Source organism: Bombus impatiens, unplaced genomic scaffold, assembly GCF_000188095.3.
Source record: "Bombus impatiens unplaced genomic scaffold, BIMP_2.2 scf_0133, whole genome shotgun sequence".
NCBI lineage: Eukaryota > Metazoa > Arthropoda > Insecta > Hymenoptera > Apidae > Bombus > Bombus impatiens.
The window spans coordinates 1,190,346-1,210,847 of NT_176552.1; the positions used below are offsets into that span (position 1 = coordinate 1,190,346).

General features: G+C 41.4%; 2 protein-coding genes across 3 annotated transcripts in view; both read left to right on the forward strand.

Moving 5' to 3' along the window:
- Positions 1 to 16,528, forward strand: part of LOC112212206 — a 52,221-nt gene extending 35,693 nt beyond the window's left edge. The window contains exons 3-5 of one of the 2 annotated variants that reach the window (XM_033318975.1): positions 13,096 to 13,245; positions 16,164 to 16,244; positions 16,345 to 16,528. In XM_033318975.1, coding sequence (XP_033174866.1) covers positions 13,096 to 13,245; positions 16,164 to 16,244; positions 16,345 to 16,394 — 281 coding nt within the window. In that variant the 3' untranslated portion in view covers positions 16,395 to 16,528. Of the gene's footprint in view, positions 1 to 13,095; positions 13,246 to 16,163; positions 16,290 to 16,344 lie in introns of those variants that run through there. The other variant, XR_004461060.1, reaches the window with a different exon arrangement.
- Positions 16,529 to 19,280: 2,752 nt separating this feature from the next.
- Positions 19,281 to 20,263, forward strand: LOC105680299 (activating transcription factor 7-interacting protein 1-like; the record flags this gene model as incomplete). The annotated part of the gene is made up of 2 exons (XM_033318974.1): positions 19,281 to 19,306; positions 19,372 to 20,263. Coding segments are annotated over exons 1-2 (918 nt in total), but the record flags the coding sequence as incomplete, so codon positions are not given.
- Between the last annotated feature and the right edge of the window lie 239 nt (positions 20,264 to 20,502).

The following is a 20,502-nucleotide window of genomic DNA, read 5'->3' on the forward strand; positions in this document are numbered from 1 at the left end:
ATACCCCATGAAAGATGTATTCTCTACCTAAAAATAAATATAATCTCTACGTGACATCATCGTGTCAAGGTGTACGATCTACGTGTATACGTCAGTCTCATCGTACGATCTCAATCTACGTGTATATCAATCTCGTTATACAACCTGGATCTACGTTGTTCGACGTACAATCTATTATACAACGGTATACGACCATCGATGACGTTATTTTCACGATTCGTCGTTAGACGTACACCTACAATCGCGCGCAATCGTCGATGATGTCGCCCACACGATCGTAGATGTACGTTGAATGACGTAGGTCGAGACGTACGATGAGATCCACGTACACGTAGATCGTATACCTTGATACGATGATATCGCGGGCTAGAGATCACATTTTTCCTTGGAATATAAATATAATTCTTTAAACTTGGACGAGGTAATAATCGAACTCTTTCAAAAGCCACAAGAATCGTCGTTAAAGCGCACCACTAATTTCGAAAACCTCCGCTCACAGGCTGACGATTTGTGGCTACCCATCTGCGGAAGAAACAACGAAAATATCGCGCACAGCACCTTCTCGCTAGCAGGTAAATATAAAATCCTGCGGGCAAGGTACATAAGGTGTGTCCCGAGCTAAACTGTGACACACCCTCGTATATAACGATGAAAGGAACAAAAGTGGACAGGTCGAGAAATAGAAACGGGCGAAAGAGCTGTAGTAATAAGGTATGAAGAGAAATCGAGGGCAAGGGACACAAACGAGACGGTGGTCGAATGCTGGAAAAAAACGGTCTCGAGAAGCTGCAAAAGGGAAGAAGAAAGAAAAGGATACGGTGTGGAGGAGGGCGGTGAGGGAAGCAGAGGAACCCGGAGCAACGCGTACGAGAGACCCGAACACCTAGTGCAAATTGAAAGGACGGAACAGGGACAGTCGCGATACAACAGAATAGTAAAAGGGAGGAATAATAAAAGAATAGTGAAAGGAAGTAAAGGAATATCATGGAAAATACAGGTCATTAAGAAAGGAAAGCGAAGCAGAGTAGCCGAAGAATATAATGGAAAAGGAATGAATTAATAAGGTAAAGTTGGAAGAGGGGAAGGTAGAAGGTCTCGTAGAAGAATGCTGAGGAATTGAGAGAGAAGTAGAATTAACCGGAAGGATGATCGTGCGGGGACAAAGGGAAGGAGAAGTAAAGGGACGAGGAAAATGGTAGAAAGGAGAAGGAAATAGCTGAATAGGTTTCGCGAGTATTTTAAGTATTTGAAGTATTGTAATTACGTTACGCGACTTTGACGTATCGCGTTGCTACGTGTACACACCCGTCCATGGTCACCGGACATTTTAATAAAATTTGGATGCAAGTCGTCTTAAACGTAATTCGCATTAATCGCACGAGGAATTATATAATAACTCGTGAAGAGAATGTTTCCATCTCGCCGCGACGGATGCCATCGATGTCCTCTAACTCTTCAACGTGTATCGACTTTATCGCGAAGAAATTGAAACCCCAGCAAATCTGACCGTGCTTCCCAAATCGTTAAAGAAATCCCTCTGCGATACGTAGAACGTCGAAAACGTCGAATTTATTCATAAACACCTCTACGAATCCATCCAACTACTACCGTGATCCCTTAAATAAACAAAAATTTGGATGGGACGATTTTTTATTACGAAATAAAATAGTATTTATCGATTGTTTATAATCGAAGCAATACGAGAATGAAACAGTATGTCAGAAATCCTAAGAAAGTATTTTATATTCGTTTTTCATCCGCCCTTGTGCAAATATCACCGCTTCGTCTAATTTTCATAGCCTGTCGATTCTTTTCTTCTTTTTTTAATATTCCTGCTGTAATCGTCTTAACTTCCTTCCTTCTAATAATTGTCATAACCGTTTCTTCGACTTTTCGCCACTCTTCGTTTATTCTACCGCGTATTGTAACTCGTCTCGCAATTTCTCCAATAGATTCACTTAACCAACCATTCTTAAATCGGTTCTATTCGAGTTATACAAACACGTATTTAATTCTGTACTCGAACGTTATCGTAGAGTAGCTCTAGAAAAAGGAAATTAACCGAACGAAATCAGGCCGGAAGATCGTGCTCGCGTGGTATCAATCTAACGACTAATTTTCCTAAAAATAGCTAACAGTCCGGTGATTTATGCACGGGTCGTATATCGATTTTATAACCGCAAGCACGCGCCAATGACTTTTTCAAGGCCGAGAGTAGAAGAAAATAAAGTTTCGTGTCTAAATATAAAATCATGCGCGATAATAATCGAACTCTGAAATCGTGACGCGGTAACGTTCGTCGAGTGGAATGTAACACGCGCGTTCCCCCGAGTCTCTTACAGAGATTAAAAATCGATCCGTCCTTAGTCCATTCTAATTCGCATGAGCCATCGACTGATTAAAATCCGCTCCCCGGATACGACGACAGGGCCGTACGCGTGTTTGCGTCTCACCCTCGCCGTCACCCTCGCGTCTTGCTGCACCCTCTTCTTCTCTGGCCGCGGAAATTGGACGCGATTTCGACGACGAGATCAAGCTAGCGTCGAATGGAACGAAGAACGAAAAGAGCAACGCCACGTCGTCCTTTGCACCGTAATAGACAGACTCTGTCACCGATCTGACGCGCCAACAAAATTTCATTGTGCAACCCTTCTCTTGAGACCGACGCTGACCAGATCGGGTAGCCGTGCGCAAATGCCCGTGCACATGGTGCACCGTGGCGTGGCTGATTGCTGGGAAATTTTATATTTCACGCTTGTATCGCCCGGTGGCTGTCACACCGCCAGGTATCGACGTCACGATCTTAAATGGTACTCCTTCGTTCTCCTTTCCTGTCTCGCTGCGTTTCTTTCGCTACCATTCGCGCGTCTCCCTTCTCACGCGCTTATCGTCGAATAGTTTGAAGATTTACTCGGAAATTCTCGTTGCTTTCCGAGCGACGACTCAGGTCAGATCAAGTAGCGTGAAAAGCAAGGGGAAGCGTTGATATCGTTCGAAGTTATTTCAACGAAGATATTTACCTGCGGCTTTTCGCCGCTTGTTGACCGACGAATAAGTTCGGCTTAAATAAACGAATTAAGTAACGAATAAATACGAGTGAAAGTTCGACGAGATCGGATTAAAAAGCGGAAACACAATTGGAAAAATAATTGTGCTTTATCAGAGTAGAATCGAACAGGACGCGCAACTACCCTCCATCTTCGTCGATTAATCACACGCTCGTTCCACTCGAGGCGCAAAGGCACAAGACGAGAAACATCATCGATCACTCGATTTGCCTGCACGTTCAGCCATCAACCGGTGCTTCTCAACAAGCTTCGAAAAAAGGCGCACGATTTTAATAAACTTTCGTCCCCGATAAGCCCCCGAACGTCCTTTATCATTCCGTGGAAGCTCTCGCGTCGGCTTATCGTTCAACTTTTTTTCCATCCTTTCCATCCTTCCGTAACCACGGCTTCACTCTATCGTTTCTTTAATAACCGAAAGGCTCGATTGAAATTGTTAACGAAGGAGCACGAACTGTATAGAAGAGAACAGGATAGAGTATCGTTGAACGAGGAAAAAAGAAGAGTAGAAGGGGCGGAGGCGGAAGAAACAGAGAGAGAGAGAGAGAGAGAGGAAAAAAAAGCAAATTTCAAGCATCGACCGTACTTCCGTAAGCAGCTGATGCCTGAGAACAGGCGCCGCGGCGTCTAGACGCCGGCGGGAAAACCACCCCCGTTGTTTGGCTCTGCGCCACCCCTTCAACCCCGCCATCAACCTAGGGGGAAAAATAAAGCTTCGACTAGATTCAGATATGCCATGGCCAACCGAGTCTTCTTCGTCTTTCCTAACATTTTTCCAACTCTCTCGTTTCTTTCTTTTCTCCATGTTGTTTTTTCGCCCTTTCAGAGAATTATATAAGATTATCGTAGATTATAGTAGCTTCTCCGTTTCGTCATACTTTTATATCGCACTCTGAAAATCCCTCTCCCCTATTAATCAACGTAGGTGTCTTTTAGAATAATAAATATTAGGTGGTGGTGAAAAGTTTCTTTCGCTTTATAAGGAAATAACAGACGCGCGATATTTTTTCTTTTATATTATTTTAGCGAATAATTACGATACTGTATTGAATTTCGTTCTATTGCTACAAAATGGATCGTGTCATGATTCGATGAAATAATATAAAAGAAAAGATGTTGCGCGTCTAATATTTCCTTATAGAACGAAAGAAACTTTTCTAATAGATCTGATAGATTGATTTTGATTGATCGTTTAAGCTCGATACGCGCGTAACAGTGGCTGATCGCGGATAGAAATAAGAATTGAAATTATATTTAAGAAATAGGAATTTTTATCTTCGATGTGGCAAACGATTTTCTCGTTTTAATTAGCGTACGCGGATGTCTTTTATAGACGAACGATTCGATTTGAAAATTTTTGATTTATCTTGAATTATTTATGTGGAATATTATATTTTATTTTGCATCATTTAAATCGTAAGTTTGGAATCGATCGAAGATGAGAGTATTCATGAATACATATTAAATCAACGATAATTCATGGCGATGACGAGAGAGGCCGGTTATGAGGGAAAAAGCAAAGTTATTAATCAATGTTTCACATTTGCGGATAACGATTTCCGTTCATATTAATTAAAATCCAATATGCGGGCTTGGCTTTATGGCTCGGTACCTGCAATCTGCCCGACCCGGCGAAAATTCACGTTAACTTTCACGTGGCTGTTTCGTTTCGTTTTAATCGAACGTTAATAATGGCTTTCTTTGTTTTCCAATTAAATTAAAAGCGGTGCCTTGCAACTAATAGAGACAGGATATTGCAACTATAGATTGGAATTATTTCATTCCAACGTAACGTTTTATTTGACCGTTTCTCAGGAAAGATAAATTTTATAGTCAACTATAACAGACGAAAAGAAGCAACTCTTTGCGAGTTATCGCGTACGATGAGAGGAAAAGAACAGTTCAAAAACGTTGATCGAAATCGAATTAATTAAATCTCGTTGCCACCTGACAAATTTAACTTCCATTCGAAGCGCTAAAACTTGGAGTATTTAGATTCAGGAAACAAACTTCAAATATGCAAATGTAAAATACCAACGTTTCAAACGGCAGCATCTGACGTATATTCCAGTTCGTTTCTAAATGTGGAAAATTTCAAAATATTATACCTCGACCGCTCGAATCTAAACCGCTCGAAACTGTACAACATTCGACGTTCAAAGTAGCCAAATTTCAGGGATTCGCGGTTACTGACGCGGAAACCTCAAAGCGACAAAGTTGCAGCCATTTTCAAAAATTATTGCCAATTTTCTCGTTAATTATTCGCTCGCATAATTGATTATTCGATCGCCAGCACCAACTCTCGCGCGATTCAACAATAGCGAAACGTCGTATAAACGTAAATTCGGTATGACGACCGCGATTCTACGCGAGCGGGTAGCTCGGCTTGACAATTTGCCGTGGCAAAAATCCAGTGGCGCGCACTCGTTGCGTCATTTACAGGGCGGAGCAGCGCAATTTGAATTAGTTTAACGAGATACGGCCATCGAAACTATTCCGTGGGCCGACACGTTGCGCCATAAACGCGTTCCGTGGCTTCTGGGCCCTTGAATTTACGTACGTACAGGCGCGCGCCCCACACTTGCCAACTTATTGCACGTATCCAAATTGCCACTGGCCGGATTTCACTGTGTTTATCCGGCTAATTTATCGCGCGATACCAAGAACGGTAAGCGGCGCTCGAGCGACTCGAATTACTCTCGTTAATGAAAGAGCACAGGTACGAAGAGCGCGCGATACTTGGAAATTGTTTATCGTCGCAGGAGGAGAACGGATCTGGCGATTTGCGGGATTTTGGATTCCGAAAGAATTCAAAGACGCTGGTCCATCGATGTACACGGCGCTTTTCTACGCGCTAAATTATAACGCAATTTGCGCGGTAGCTTTTACGCGCGATGGTAATTTACGGGGCCAGTCGCGAGTTAGCGTTGTCACGTCGCAGACACGGGGAGTGGTGAAATGAAGAAAATCGCTGGTAGTTTTCTCGCGTCGTTCGAATGATTTCGTGTAAGTTTAAACGTCTCACGAGCAAGATAAAAAGAAATTCAGACTAGATATACTGGAAGAGTTTACTATGTGAATCCAACAGAGTGACAGTTAAGAATATTTTTTTTTTATTTGAAAGTAGATTACAATCAATTCTCATCGAGAATTATAAATAAATTAATCTGGCGTGCTACTATAACGTTCGCGTTAATTTCCTTTTCCCACGGTTAATATTAAATTAGACCAACATTTTGCTTTTTGCTAAAATCAAACTCTAAAGCTAAACTCTGACTCTAAAATTCCGCAAAAAATAAATCGCACAAATTCTCTTGTAACGTTAATATTTATAACACGAAATATTCATTTCGAAGCATACGATTATCGTTTAATCGAGAACCAAATCCACTTATCCCGTTACCTGTACCTTACGAAGTTAATGAATTTCGCTGACGAACCTCGCTCGCGTAAGAAGCGAACGAAATTGAGTCGAGCAACGGGTACTAGCAACCGTATCGTGACCACAATGCGTAGTCGCGGTGATCGATTAAAACTGTAAGGTAATTAGCAATTAGCGGGCTCTTCTGCTACGGCTAGACAGGAGGAGACGACGACTGGTCGTTAGGTCCGCAGGGGTTTGCATAACGAGCATGCCAAGAGTTAAAATGTCAGAGGGTTGAGGCACGTGCGTACGCCGATAACCCTAATAAAGTCGTTATTGCATTACCTCGAGGTCCGTCACTCGAGGAAACTCTGCAGCTCGCCTCTACTTCTTCTCTCTACCGTCGTTCCTATTTCTTTCTCTTTCGCTCTTCCAACGGAGGCCATAGACAAGGGAATCGAACTCGTCGGCCGGTCAACAAGATAAACTAGTTTATTTCAATGACCACGACGTAGGTAGCCCTCGTTTACTGTCTCGTATTATTTAGTAGACGACACGCTCGATGCTGGAAGACCTCCGCTTGGGAATGCTGCAAATACGAATCATGTGGCTGATTTGGTAGAAATTGAAATACGTTTGATGGAAATGCGTATTGGAAGCAGGATATCGCGAGTATGGTTGCTCGCGAAAGTATTGGTATGTAGCTTGCCCATATGTTTTTTTCTTTTTCTGTTTTGGAAATATTGGATGTTGAAGTTTCATTGGCACTGTAATCACACGCAACTGTCGTGATTATGTTGGTGAAATTCTTGACGTTTCCGGGAACTTCTATAGAAGTTATACAGCATATTATATGGTTAACGCTAGAACTATCACACCAGTCAAATGGACTGGTTTTAAAATTTTATTTTAAAATTCCTACTTCGTGTTATATTTTTCTCCACAATGATGTAATGACTTTTGCAATATAATGTATAAATAATATAATGAATTTTATTTTGTTCTCTATGTATGAAAATAATTTTATATCAAGGCTATAAGTTATACCAATACCAGTGAAAATAACTGGTACTCGTCAAAGTATAAAAGGGTGCTGCGATCTGTTTATCGAAGCCCAATTAATCAGTTTCCTCGTTTTCCACGACTTGCCACGCGTTTTTCAAATTTTTACCGCGTATCGTTCGATACGACGATATCGGTTATCAGGAAAATTCCGGATCGATCGCTGGGTCGCTAGATGCTCACTAGAAATACCATAAGAGTGAAAATGACTGGCTCTACAATCTTATAAACGTGTCAACCCTCGTTTAAGGATCCAGATGGATTAATAATACGAAAAATCTACTACTTTACATGGAATTGCTTCTGTAAGAAAGTAATAAATCGATAAATATAAAAATATTCTATTATCGCGTATTTGTTAAAGACCAGTCATTTTCACTGGTTTTGGTAGAAATAGCTTCGTGTTAACTATCGGTAGTTCTAGCGTTATATACACTCGTGCCTCGATTTACTGAAAATTACATAAATAAAGTCTATCGGTAGGACAGAGAACATATCGCAAATGAAAGCCAGCACATATGAATTTTGGGAATACATATTCGTTTCAAATATCTTGACGAGAAAAATAACGATAGAGAGATCTGAGAAAATAAAAGTAAATTTTGTTCGATGCCACTGTCGCTATTGTAATTCAAAACAATCAACATTTTCTTCTTAATCGGAATTTGAGAAAACGTATTAGACATGCCATTTAAAAACCTGAAAGTGACTCTAATATCTCGGTAAAAAAGCAAGGTAATAAGAAAAACAGATTAGAACACAGTATAGACACCGTGTAACTCTCGTTTGAAACGTTTTTTCCTACAACGAATAACATACGAGTTATTTTAAATGATCGTGTCAGGAGACTCACGTTCTCTGTACGTTCTCCAGTTGGTTTCAAATTTCCCTGTTTTCCAGCCACGAAATTTCAATATGTTCCGCACGTAATGCGCGTAACGGTACATTCGTAAAAATTTCTCGCTCCGAATGTTTGAACAATTTCACCAGCCACTGCGTGTAATATCACGTTGTATCGGATTTGTCCCGATTCCGTTGCTCGCGATAGACGATCGCGACCGAAAATTGTCCGAAAATTGAAACCCATCGAAAGATCGCTTATCTTTTGATTATCGCAACGATATATTGCCAGTCCTAAACACCGATAAACACGTTACACTACGAAATACACGGGTTTCTTTTCGTCTGTGACGCCGTCGATTGCGTTGGACGGAAATTCCTCGTCGAGCTAGACACGTTCGGTTCGTGTGCAGACCGTTGATCGAGAAAATTAATTGCAGCGCTGCGAGGGAATTCGCCTGTCGCCGATGCGCGCCACGACGACTACAATTAAATATCGCGAGCGTTCGATCCGCTGGCGCGCAAAATGCCGCACATACGCGTTAATTCTGGCGCCGTTAATATTCGCCGCGTAAAGAAACGCCACGATCCGCCAGAAAATAGAACGGTGAACTTTCGATCGAAGGATTTACCGGATGATCGTATCTCGCGATCGAGATATTGAAATCTCTGGCTTTGGCTAGCGCAACTTTTATGGAAGAGGGGGCAGGCGATGTTTCGTTTGAATTCGACTCGCTGGCCGCGATTTTGCTGGAATTTATCAATGGACGAATCTCTCGGTAGAATTAGACGGCGGATATTTACACGAACAGTATGGTGTGAAAAACGCGCGCAGTGAACTGTTTCATCTTGTCGAACGTTGTAACGAGCGCTATGAATGTTCTATATTCATCGTATTATACGAGTCTATTCTGCATCTTCAGTTTCACCATCCAAGTGTAATTTTTATTCCCAATATTGCGACAAACGATCGCTCGATCCTCCGCAATGGGTTAAGAAAAACAGATATAGAGGCTGGAAGCAAATAAACTACAGAACCCGGCGAAACGCAATCTGTGATGAAAGAGAAATTTAATAACTGCGCGTAATAGATCGAACGACTGATGCGAATAAGAGGAAGACGCGATATGCAATGTACGATGAAACGCGGATCTAATAACTCGCGTTGCTCGGTGCACACGGTCCTCCACGTGCACAAACTTCCTGGATTACAGGAACGCGTACTGGTTATATATCCGGTTACACGAGCTTCGTTTGCTCGCCGGTCCAGTCACATTGACTCGCAAGTCTGCAAGTAGTTAGAAGGGAAAAAGAAATAGTTTGCCGTGCTACGCCACTGCACGGAATATTGATCGACGGGGTGCAAAGAGACTCTTATACTCGACACCAGTCGTCAGCCAACCCTTACGTAGGCCCTCGCACGCTCGCGGCATACCTTGCAAGACACCGCCGATGGAGTCGCCATGGAACGTTAATTTTTCCGCCGTATTTCAACCTCGCGGCTAACTTTGTCAATCGCGACAGGCATAATGGCCCGTGGAACTCGATGATCCTGCGGAGGCCCATCGACGATGTTGAACAGAGAATTTGCCCGGCATACATTGAAAAATGACAAGAACGTTCCGATATCCATCTTATCAGTGCTACTTTACACGAGAATGCGATGCAATTGATAAATAGTGCAGTATCGTAAACTATTCTAATTAGTTTATTAATAATAAATGAATTAAACAGGTGTTAGTTAAGCAGAAAACAATGGTTATTTAACATGAACCAAACAAAACAACGTATTACAATTAAGACAACTAGATAATTAATTGACAACACAGATTCAACTCTCTCTCAACAACAACGCTAACAACGCTATCTTGACAACGCAGTCCACGCTCTTTGGCTTCTCAACTGATACTGCTGTTAATTCGTTTATGTCCCATAGCAACCGCTTCTTTATAATTCGCACGACACTACAATAGTTTTAGGAGAAGTAATCGTTGTTGTAATAAGAATCTTTATCGCTTTCCCTGCGGGATCACGATGTTCCGCTTCCACTCGGATATTCCACGTACCATGGAGTATGATAGAATAGAAACATAGTAAATTTCATTTATATACATCGAGGGACCGGGCGAATAACATGCAAAAGATAAAGATAAGAGAAAAATATAGATAATAAAAACGTAAATACTTTTCGCGTATTTTACGGACTCTAAGACCTTTTTGTAGCACTCGTTCTAGGACTCTTTTCGCATCCGCCAGCGAGGTTCGTTCCGTATTTGCCGTTGGCGAGAAAAGTTTCAGGGTGGCAAAAAATCGTAATTTTGATTAATGACAGTTTGCTGTCTCGTTAAACGCGCTTCCATTCCCAAGAAGCGAAATTTTGCAACGGGAAGGGCGAGGCTTCCGTGTCGAGGCCACGGTCTCCGTACCGCCCCCCGGCTGTTATTAATTTTTTCAATTAAAAATGCCGGCAGTGCAGTCGGCTGCACCCGTTGCGCAAGAGTTTTTAACGGGGCGCGTTTCGTTTCCAGCTCGCGTGAAATTTCTACCTCGGCTATCTTGCCGTTTCTTGTCGTTATCCCTTTAAATTTTACGCAATCGTAAAATTTGCCAAGGAACACGCGGGCGAATATTCTTCCTTTTCGTCGTCGCAATTTGAAACAACAGACTCCCGGCGATAACGCGAAATGATCGAAAATTGCGAACGAAATGTTACGCGTTATGGCAACGTTCGCCCTTAGCGGATTAATATTACCACGATGATGATCGCTTCCTCCATTTTTCACTAAAAGTTAGTTAAACGAAAGTGCAAACGAACAATCACTCGGAGATCGAACATCGGATACTCTACAAAAAGTGGTATTAAAAATTCTCCAAGAACGTCGCAACAGAGCTCCGACAATGTTCAGAAAGATGCGGCAAAAGTGCTCCTTGTTCGATTCCTTGAACGTTCGGTCTACTCTTCGCGAACGGTGAAATTAAATATTCCTTTCGCTAAATATTTCTCAACTTCCTGTCTAACATCGGAACGAACCATACGACACGTGTACAATGGTTGGAATCGTCGAACAAAACCAACGCTAACTTCGTATCCGTCGAACTGTGATTAAACCAACCTGTAATATAGCGTTAACAATCGTTCGGCGAAACGACGATTTCGAAGATGACGAAGCGGAAAGGGGATTTAATATTTCAGCAGGACTGGCGTGTAACATCGAGGGACATCGCAGAGGCTAACAAAACGGGCTAGGGCCGAAAGCGGCTTGGTTTCTGTCGTACATATTTGAGAGAGCAGAAGGGTTGGAAAGAGAACAAGATACAACAGTCGATGTTGGTTCGCGTCCAATGTTCATACGTCGCTACGAATATTATGCATTGCGCGTAGATATTCTATTCGAAACGGCTGGCATGAATATGTAGGAAAGCACGGCATCTCTGCTTCAGGGTGTCGGCCACCCTTGCATCCCCTCGGCCGTGGCAGAGGTCCCTCGTGAGCTTGCAGTCACCGAAATAGCTACATTTGGCAACTTTCGAATTTGTTACGTTGTACGACGATCGACTCGGTGGAGAATATCTTCGATGGATCGATCGTTTTTATTTATAAAAGAGACGCTTCCGTTCGACAAAAGAGCAAAGGTTTCGCTTCTTTTCCTTCGCTTTGTGAAATCGTATTATAAATTCTATGCACTTGCTGTCGGGCGATTGATTGCCGAGACTATTCTTCTATTTAAAATCTTAAATGGATTTATCGACTGTCCACAGCTCCTTAGCCTTATCAAAGCCCTCCACACGCACCATTCTCCGGTTCTTTCTTCTTATTATACCGTCCGTCCTTCCTCTTCAGATTTGCCCACGTAAACGCTGTATCGGTTGTGAGTTAGGCGACGCTTCGTGCAACGAAGTCAACTCGACCAGCGATCTCGGAAAGAAACTGTACGAAGCCTCGGCTGAGCCGAGCGTAGCTTTAGTACACCCTGTATATGTCCAGGTGTTTGTTGCATTGTCTAGCAGCGACTCGTGTCTCATAGCCCCGACGCTTAACTCCCTTTTATCGCGTAGAAGTTTATCAATAAGTAAATTAAACAAATTAAACGATGGTTGAATAAAACCGAGCCTCCCGTTCATCCTGCTGCGAAAGAACTTGCTTTGTGAAATTTTAACGAATACCAGCGACAAATCCTCTTGAAACGTTCGTTGCGTCATCTTTCGACGTCGAGTAAGCTTTAAACGTTCGACTTTCTTTTCCTTCGTACAACGAAGTCGCAGAGATACGAGAGGAACGTAAATTCTCCATTTACGTTGGATTTGGAAGAGAAAAAGTTGCCGACTAAAAGACCCTACCCATTTCCCCTCCACTTAATGAAATTAGGTATATCACTTAAACCTTTAATTCGTCTCACTCTGAAAGAATTTCATTTATTCTACTCTAGAAAATTCCGCTTCTCTCCTTTACGCAAATTGAAAACATTGAAGTTTCAACAAATACCGCGAACCAGCCCTTTCAACAGTCGTCTTTACGCCGTCTTTTGACGTCGACCGAGGTTACGATTAAGCGTTCAACCCTTTTTCTCTTCGTATAACGAAATTGCCAGGGACACGAGGGGAGGAGGAGAATGTAAATCCGCAGAGAGAATAATAACTCAAGCCGGCAGCCAAGACGAAACGCCAGTTGTATTCGTTAAATCGTTCTACTTCCGTGCAATTCGTTCTTAGAACGTGTACCATGGTTTGGCAACCGCGTGAAAAGATTCCGGGTGAATCCCGTAGGATCCGATGCATATTCGATCGGTACCGGCATTCGGGACGTCGATCGATCGGACGAATCTCGGAGACAACAACGACGACGACGACGACGACGACGACGACGGAGGCAATCGGATCCGGTGAATGCGGGAGAAGGTGAAGCGGAACAATTAGGTGGGTAAATCGAACTTCGAAGGAGGAATGTCGAAACTGGTAATCGGGGAACACAGTTTATCTTCTCGATGAGGAAAAAGTGGAAGGAAAGTGGCGCACGATGTAACCGATGAATATAGAGAAGATGAAAATGGAGGAAGGAAATTGATTCAATCGCAGAGTCTTCCAGGTAGTAGTCGAAGAATATCATTTCCTTCCTTCGTAAGTGGAATAGTAGACGCGGCGGTCATTGAAAAATTGTGCGAGAGGGGAATAAATTAATCGAAATAAATGTGAATATTTACATACAAAATTATGAAATTTATTAAAATTAAAATTATTTCAATTTATTCAAATATTTACGTATAAAATATTCGTATACCAGGCATGTAAATATGAAACCAGAATTTTTGTATAGAAAATTTTATTACGTTTATTGTATGAAAATGATTAAAAATATTATATCCATCGCTGGCTGTACATTTTTCCCGCTTGTCTGGCAATTGGTGGATGCCACGCCAAAAAAACTGTCGCTCTTTCGAGGCAAACCAGTCATCCAGCCATTTTCGTACATTTTCGTAAGAAGCGAAGCGCTGGTCAGAAAGTGCGTGTCCCATCGATGCAAATAAACGTGATAATTAGCGAATACGCAGGGACGAGTATGTATTGGGTTGGCAACTAAGTGATCGCGGATTTTGTCATTAGACGGTATTGACAAACCCCGCGATCACTTAGTTGCCAATAAATAGCGAAATATTAGGCGTAGAAACGAATAATTGAAATTTTTCAGTGAAGCTGATTAGAGAATAACGCGGTAGGTTGTTCGATCGAAATATTCGCCGTTGCTCTCTATTATAACTTTAAGCCATCCATCGTCGAACCAACGACGAATTTTATCGCGGAAAAAGCTACCACTGTACCGTCTAGACCGCATGTAGTCTTTAGACAAGATCCGATCGAGTATCTTCCCCGCTAATTGGAAGAGGGTTCGTCGGATAAGGCGTGTTGCATCGATCGAAACAGGTAGTAATCGAAAGGAGTAATATCCAGTGAATAAGCTGGCTGTCGCAAAACTCGTTATGATGTACTCTGTCGTAGCAGCAGTTCGAGGCTTAGCGTTATCGCGCAGCAATTTCACGGAACGTCCGTCTTAATCAATAGCCTGACGATCGGATCTTGTCAAAATTGTAAAGACACGCGATATTCTTCCGTGATTCTCTTACAAAAAGCAAGAAGAAATACTTGGATCGAAGAACGAGCGGTATTTGTTTTTTAAATGAACGTTGAATTTCGCTGTAAAATTGGAATTGTTCGGTCGTACGCCTAATACGTAATCCCGAACTCGTTTAATTGTATCGCGTACAGTTTATCTCTATTGCTCTTCGTAATACAGAGTTTAAAAATACATTTCTTGCACTTTGGAGCTTTATATAAATATAAAACGGCTTTCGAATTTTTATTTCAAATGGTAATAACGAAATAAGTTACAAATTACAAAATCTGGTACAAGCGCTTCCACGCTCAGAATTGTAACTGCGCGTCATACGGTATAGTACCATTATGGAAAATCGTAGAACTATAGTGGAAGAATAATTTGTAAGACATTCTTCGGAACGACGTTACAGATCTGTGTCCGAACGTTGTTGATAGACAAGGTTACACGGAACGATGACCACGAGATACTAGAAAATCCGAGACATCGCTATATCGGGAGATGAGCGTTAAAGTGGCTGCAAAACAACGTAAATCTACGATAACATAGAACATTATAGAACGGTATAAATCAGCCAGAATTTCTGACAACCTCGCTCCGTTCTTCTGGAACGGTTCACCGACTAAGATTCAATTTTTGTCGCCTCGAGTCACACCGTAATCGTATATCACCGTCGAATAATACGTATACGAGTGATCTGTAAATAATACGTGGAACTTAAGCGTGGTACAAATTGCTTTCCAGCGGTCGGCCGAGCGGCTTTAGCGGACGTGCAACCTTTCGCCAGCACAAAGCGCCTCTTCTACCGAAGAAGCTTTTTCCGCCCCGTGCTTTCTTTACCGCCTTGCCATTTCGACGGCTTAAGGCCTTCCGATGCGGCCCTCGACCAACGACCTTCTAACAAGATATAATATTTATATCAACCGGTGAAATATTCTCCCCTCGTCGTTTGTAAATATGGAGGCCGTTTCGTTCAACAGCTCGGTAATTTGGTCCTGGCCGTGGTAATGGCCAAAGGCATAATAATTCCGAGTACGACACGCTAACTTTCATGGTAGTATAATATACCAAGACTATTGCGACTCGTCGTTGGTTTTATGCAAATGCAATGCCATGTGCCGCTACAGATTTGATTCGACGTGGTAGTAAGACGTTATTACGTTCGTCAAACTCGTGCTACGTTCTTCCGGTCATAATCGTATTTTTCGTAACGTTAAGAAATATCTTGAACTTGGACGTATGACGGAACTGTTATTATTCGGTATACATGTTTTTACTCGTTGAAACAAGAACAGCATTGAAGTATAGATTCGATCAGCGTGTCATACTACGTGTCATACTACTTCCAATTTTGTATTAAACGGTGAAAATCTTTTTGCTTGTAGAAAGCACAGTAGGTTTCAATTATGCGAATACACTAAGACGAGTTAGGTCGATAAATCGACCAGTATTATACAACACGAATTTTCCTTCCAATTTTATATTAAACATTAAGACTTTTTTTGTTCGTCGCAACAGCAATAGCATCGAAGTATGCAAATTCCCCGGTCGTCTGTAAAAATCCAACAGCTCCATGATCCCCTCGAAACCATCGATGAAATACACGTCGTAATCAGTTCGATCCGAAAGGTACGGCGTGATGGAAAGTCGTATTTCCGGTGCTGGCATTCTCTTGCACGTCCTTCTTCCCATTTACATTTATATCGACATTTTTCATTGTTTCTAGGTGTGTACGATCAGCTACAGAGATGGACCTCGCGTCTCTTCTTCATCCTGATGGAATCCATAGATATTATTGGCTTGGCAAGTGATTACAGATTTTGTCATTAGGTGGTAATGACAAAAATAATGACACGTCTCTTCTTCACCCTGATGGAATCTATAGATATTATTGGAACGGCAAACAAGTGATTACGGATTTTGTCATTACCACCTAGTGAAGTGGTGTTGGATGTAACTGCCCAAGAAATACTCTTGATCAACAAAAAAGGCTTCAGTTAACAATCAACAATCAACAATCAACACTCAACAATCAACAATCAACAATCAACAATCAACAATCAACAATCAACAATCAACAATCAACAATCAACAATCAACAATCAACAATCAACAATCAACAATCAACAATCAACAATCAACAATCAACAATCAACAATCAACAATCAACAATCAACAATCAACAATCAACAATCAACAATCAACAATCAACAATCAACAATCAACAATCAACAATCAACAATCAACAATCAACAATCAACAATCAACAATCAACAATCAACAATCAACAATCAACAATCAACAATCAACAATCAACAATCAACAATCAACAATCAACAATCAACAATCAACAATCAACAATCAACAATCAACAATCAACAATCAACAATCAACAATCAACAATCAACAATCAACAATCAACAATCAACAATCAACAATCAACAATCAACAATCAACAATCAACAATCAACAATCAACAATCAACAATCAACAATCAACAATCAACAATCAACAATCAACAATCAACAATCAACAATCAACAATCAACAATCAACAATCAACAATCAACAATCAACAATCAACAATCAACAATCAACAATCAACAATCAACAATCAACAATCAACAATCAACAATCAACAATCAACAATCAACAATCAACAATCAACAATCAACAATCAACAATCAACAATCAACAATCAACAATCAACAATCAACAATCAACAATCAACAATCAACAATCAACAATCAACAATCAACAATCAACAATCAACAATCAACAATCAACAATCAACAATCAACAATCAACAATCAACAATCAACAATCAACAATCAACAATCAACAATCAACAATCAACAATCAACAATCAACAATCAACAATCAACAATCAACAATCAACAATCAACAATCAACAATCAACAATCAACAATCAACAATCAACAATCAACAATCAACAATCAACAATCAACAATCAACAATCAACAATCAACAATCAACAATCAACAATCAACAATCAACAATCAACAATCAACAATCAACAATCAACAATCAACAATCAACAATCAACAATCAACAATCAACAATCAACAATCAACAATCAACAATCAACAATCAACAATCAACAATCAACAATCAACAATCAACAATCAACAATCAACAATCAACAATCAACAATCAACAATCAACAATCAACAATCAACAATCAACAATCAACAATCAACAATCAACAATCAACAATCAACAATCAACAATCAACAATCAACAATCAACAATCAACAATCAACAATCAACAATCAACAATCAACAATCAACAATCAACAATCAACAATCAACAATCAACAATCAACAATCAACAATCAACAATCAACAATCAACAATCAACAATCAACAATCAACAATCAACAATCAACAATCAACAATCAACAATCAACAATCAACAATCAACAATCAACAATCAACAATCAACAATCAACAATCAACAATCAACAATCAACAATCAACAATCAACAATCAACAATCAACAATCAACAATCAACAATCAACAATCAACAATCAACAATCAACAATCAACAATCAACAATCAACAATCAACAATCAACAATCAACAATCAACAATCAACAATCAACAATCAACAATCAACAATCAACAATCAACAATCAACAATCAACAATCAACAATCAACAATCAACAATCAACAATCAACAATCAACAATCAACAATCAACAATCAACAATCAACAATCAACAATCAACAATCAACAATCAACAATCAACAATCAACAATCAACAATCAACAATCAACAATCAACAATCAACAATCAACAATCAACAATCAACAATCAACAATCAACAATCAACAATCAACAATCAACAATCAACAATCAACAATCAACAATCAACAATCAACAATCAACAATCAACAATCAACAATCAACAATCAACAATCAACAATCAACAATCAACAATCAACAATCAACAATCAACAATCAACAATCAACAATCAACAATCAACAATCAACAATCAACAATCAACAATCAACAATCAACAATCAACAATCAACAATCAACAATCAACAATCAACAATCAACAATCAACAATCAACAATCAACAATCAACAATCAACAATCAACAATCAACAATCAACAATCAACAATCAACAATCAACAATCAACAATCAACAATCAACAATCAACAATCAACAATCAACAATCAACAATCAACAATCAACAATCAACAATCAACAATCAACAATCAACAATCAACAATCAACAATCAACAATCAACAATCAACAATCAACAATCAACAATCAACAATCAACAATCAACAATCAACAATCAACAATCAACAATCAACAATCAACAATCAACAATCAACAATCAACAATCAACAATCAACAATCAACAATCAACAATCAACAATCAACAATCAACAATCAACAATCAACAATCAACAATCAACAATCAACAATCAACAATCAACAATCAACAATCAACAATCAACAATCAACAATCAACAATCAACAATCAACAATCAACAATCAACAATCAACAATCAACAATCAACAATCAACAATCAACAATCAACAATCAACAATCAACAATCAACAATCAACAATCAACAATCAACAATCAACAATCAACAATCAACAGTCAACAGTCAACAGTCAACAGTCAACAATCAACAATCAACGGTCAACAGGTCAGCGGTCAACCGGTCAGCGGCCAACGGTGAACGGTCAACGGTCAACCGGTCAACCGGTCAACGGTCAACCGGTCAACGGTGAACGGTCAACCGATCAACCGGTCAACGGTCCACCGGTCAGCGGTCAACGGTCAACGGTCAATGGTCAACGGTCAACCAGTCAACTGGTCAGCGGTCAACCGGTCAGCGGTCAACCGGTCAGCGGTCAACCGGTCAGCGGTCAACCGGTCAGCGGTCAACCGGTCAGCGGTCAACCGGTCAGCGGTCAACCGGTCAGCGGTCAACCGGTCAGCGGTCAACCGGTCAGCGGTCAACCGGTCAGCGGTCAACCGGTCAGCGGTCAACCGGTCAGCGGTCAACCGGTCAGCGGTCAACCGGTCAGCGGTCAACCGGTCAGCGGTCAACCGGTCAGCGGTCAACCGGTCAGCGGTCAACCGGTCAGCGGTCAACCGGTCAGCGGTCAACCGGTCAGCGGTCAACCGGTCAGCGGTCAACCGGTCAGCGGTCAACCGGTCAGCGGTCAACCGGTCAGCGGTCAACCGGTCAGCGGTCAACCGGTCAGCGGTCAACCGGTCAGCGGTCAACCGGTCAGCGGTCAACCGGTCAGCGGTCAACCGGTCAGCGGTCAACCGGTCAGCGGTCAACCGGTCAGCGGTCAACCGGTCAGCGGTCAACCGGTCAGCGGTCAACCGGTCAGCGGTCAACCGGTCAGCGGTCAACCGGTCAGCGGTCAACCGGTCAGCGGTCAACCGGTCAGCGGTCAACCGGTCAGCGGTCAACCGGTCAGCGGTCAACAAACCGGTCAATCAGTCAACCGGTCAACTGTCAACCGGTCAACGGTCAACCGGTCAACCGGTCGACGGTCAACCGGTCAACTCAACAGTCAACAGTCAACAGTCAACAGTCAACAGTCAACAGTCAACAGTCAACAGTCAACAGTCAACAGTCAACACTCGACAGTCAACAGTCAACAATCAACAATCAACAATCAACAGTCAACTTGTCAACCGGTCAATCGGTCAACCGGTCAGCGGTCAATCGGTCCACCGGTCAGCGGTCAACGGTCAACGGTCAACGGTCAACCGGTCAACCGGTCAATTGGTCAACCGATTAACGGTCAAGCGGTAAATGGTCAACCGGTCAACGGTCAACGGTCAAGCGGTCAGCGGTCAACCGGTGAACGGTCAACGGTCAACAATCAACAATCAACACTCCACAATCAACAATCAACAATCAACAATCAACAATCAACAATCAACAATCAACAATCAACAATCAACAATCAACAATCAACAATCAACAATCAACAATGGTCAACGGTCAACCGGTCAGCGGTCAACCGGTCAACGGTCAACGGTCCACC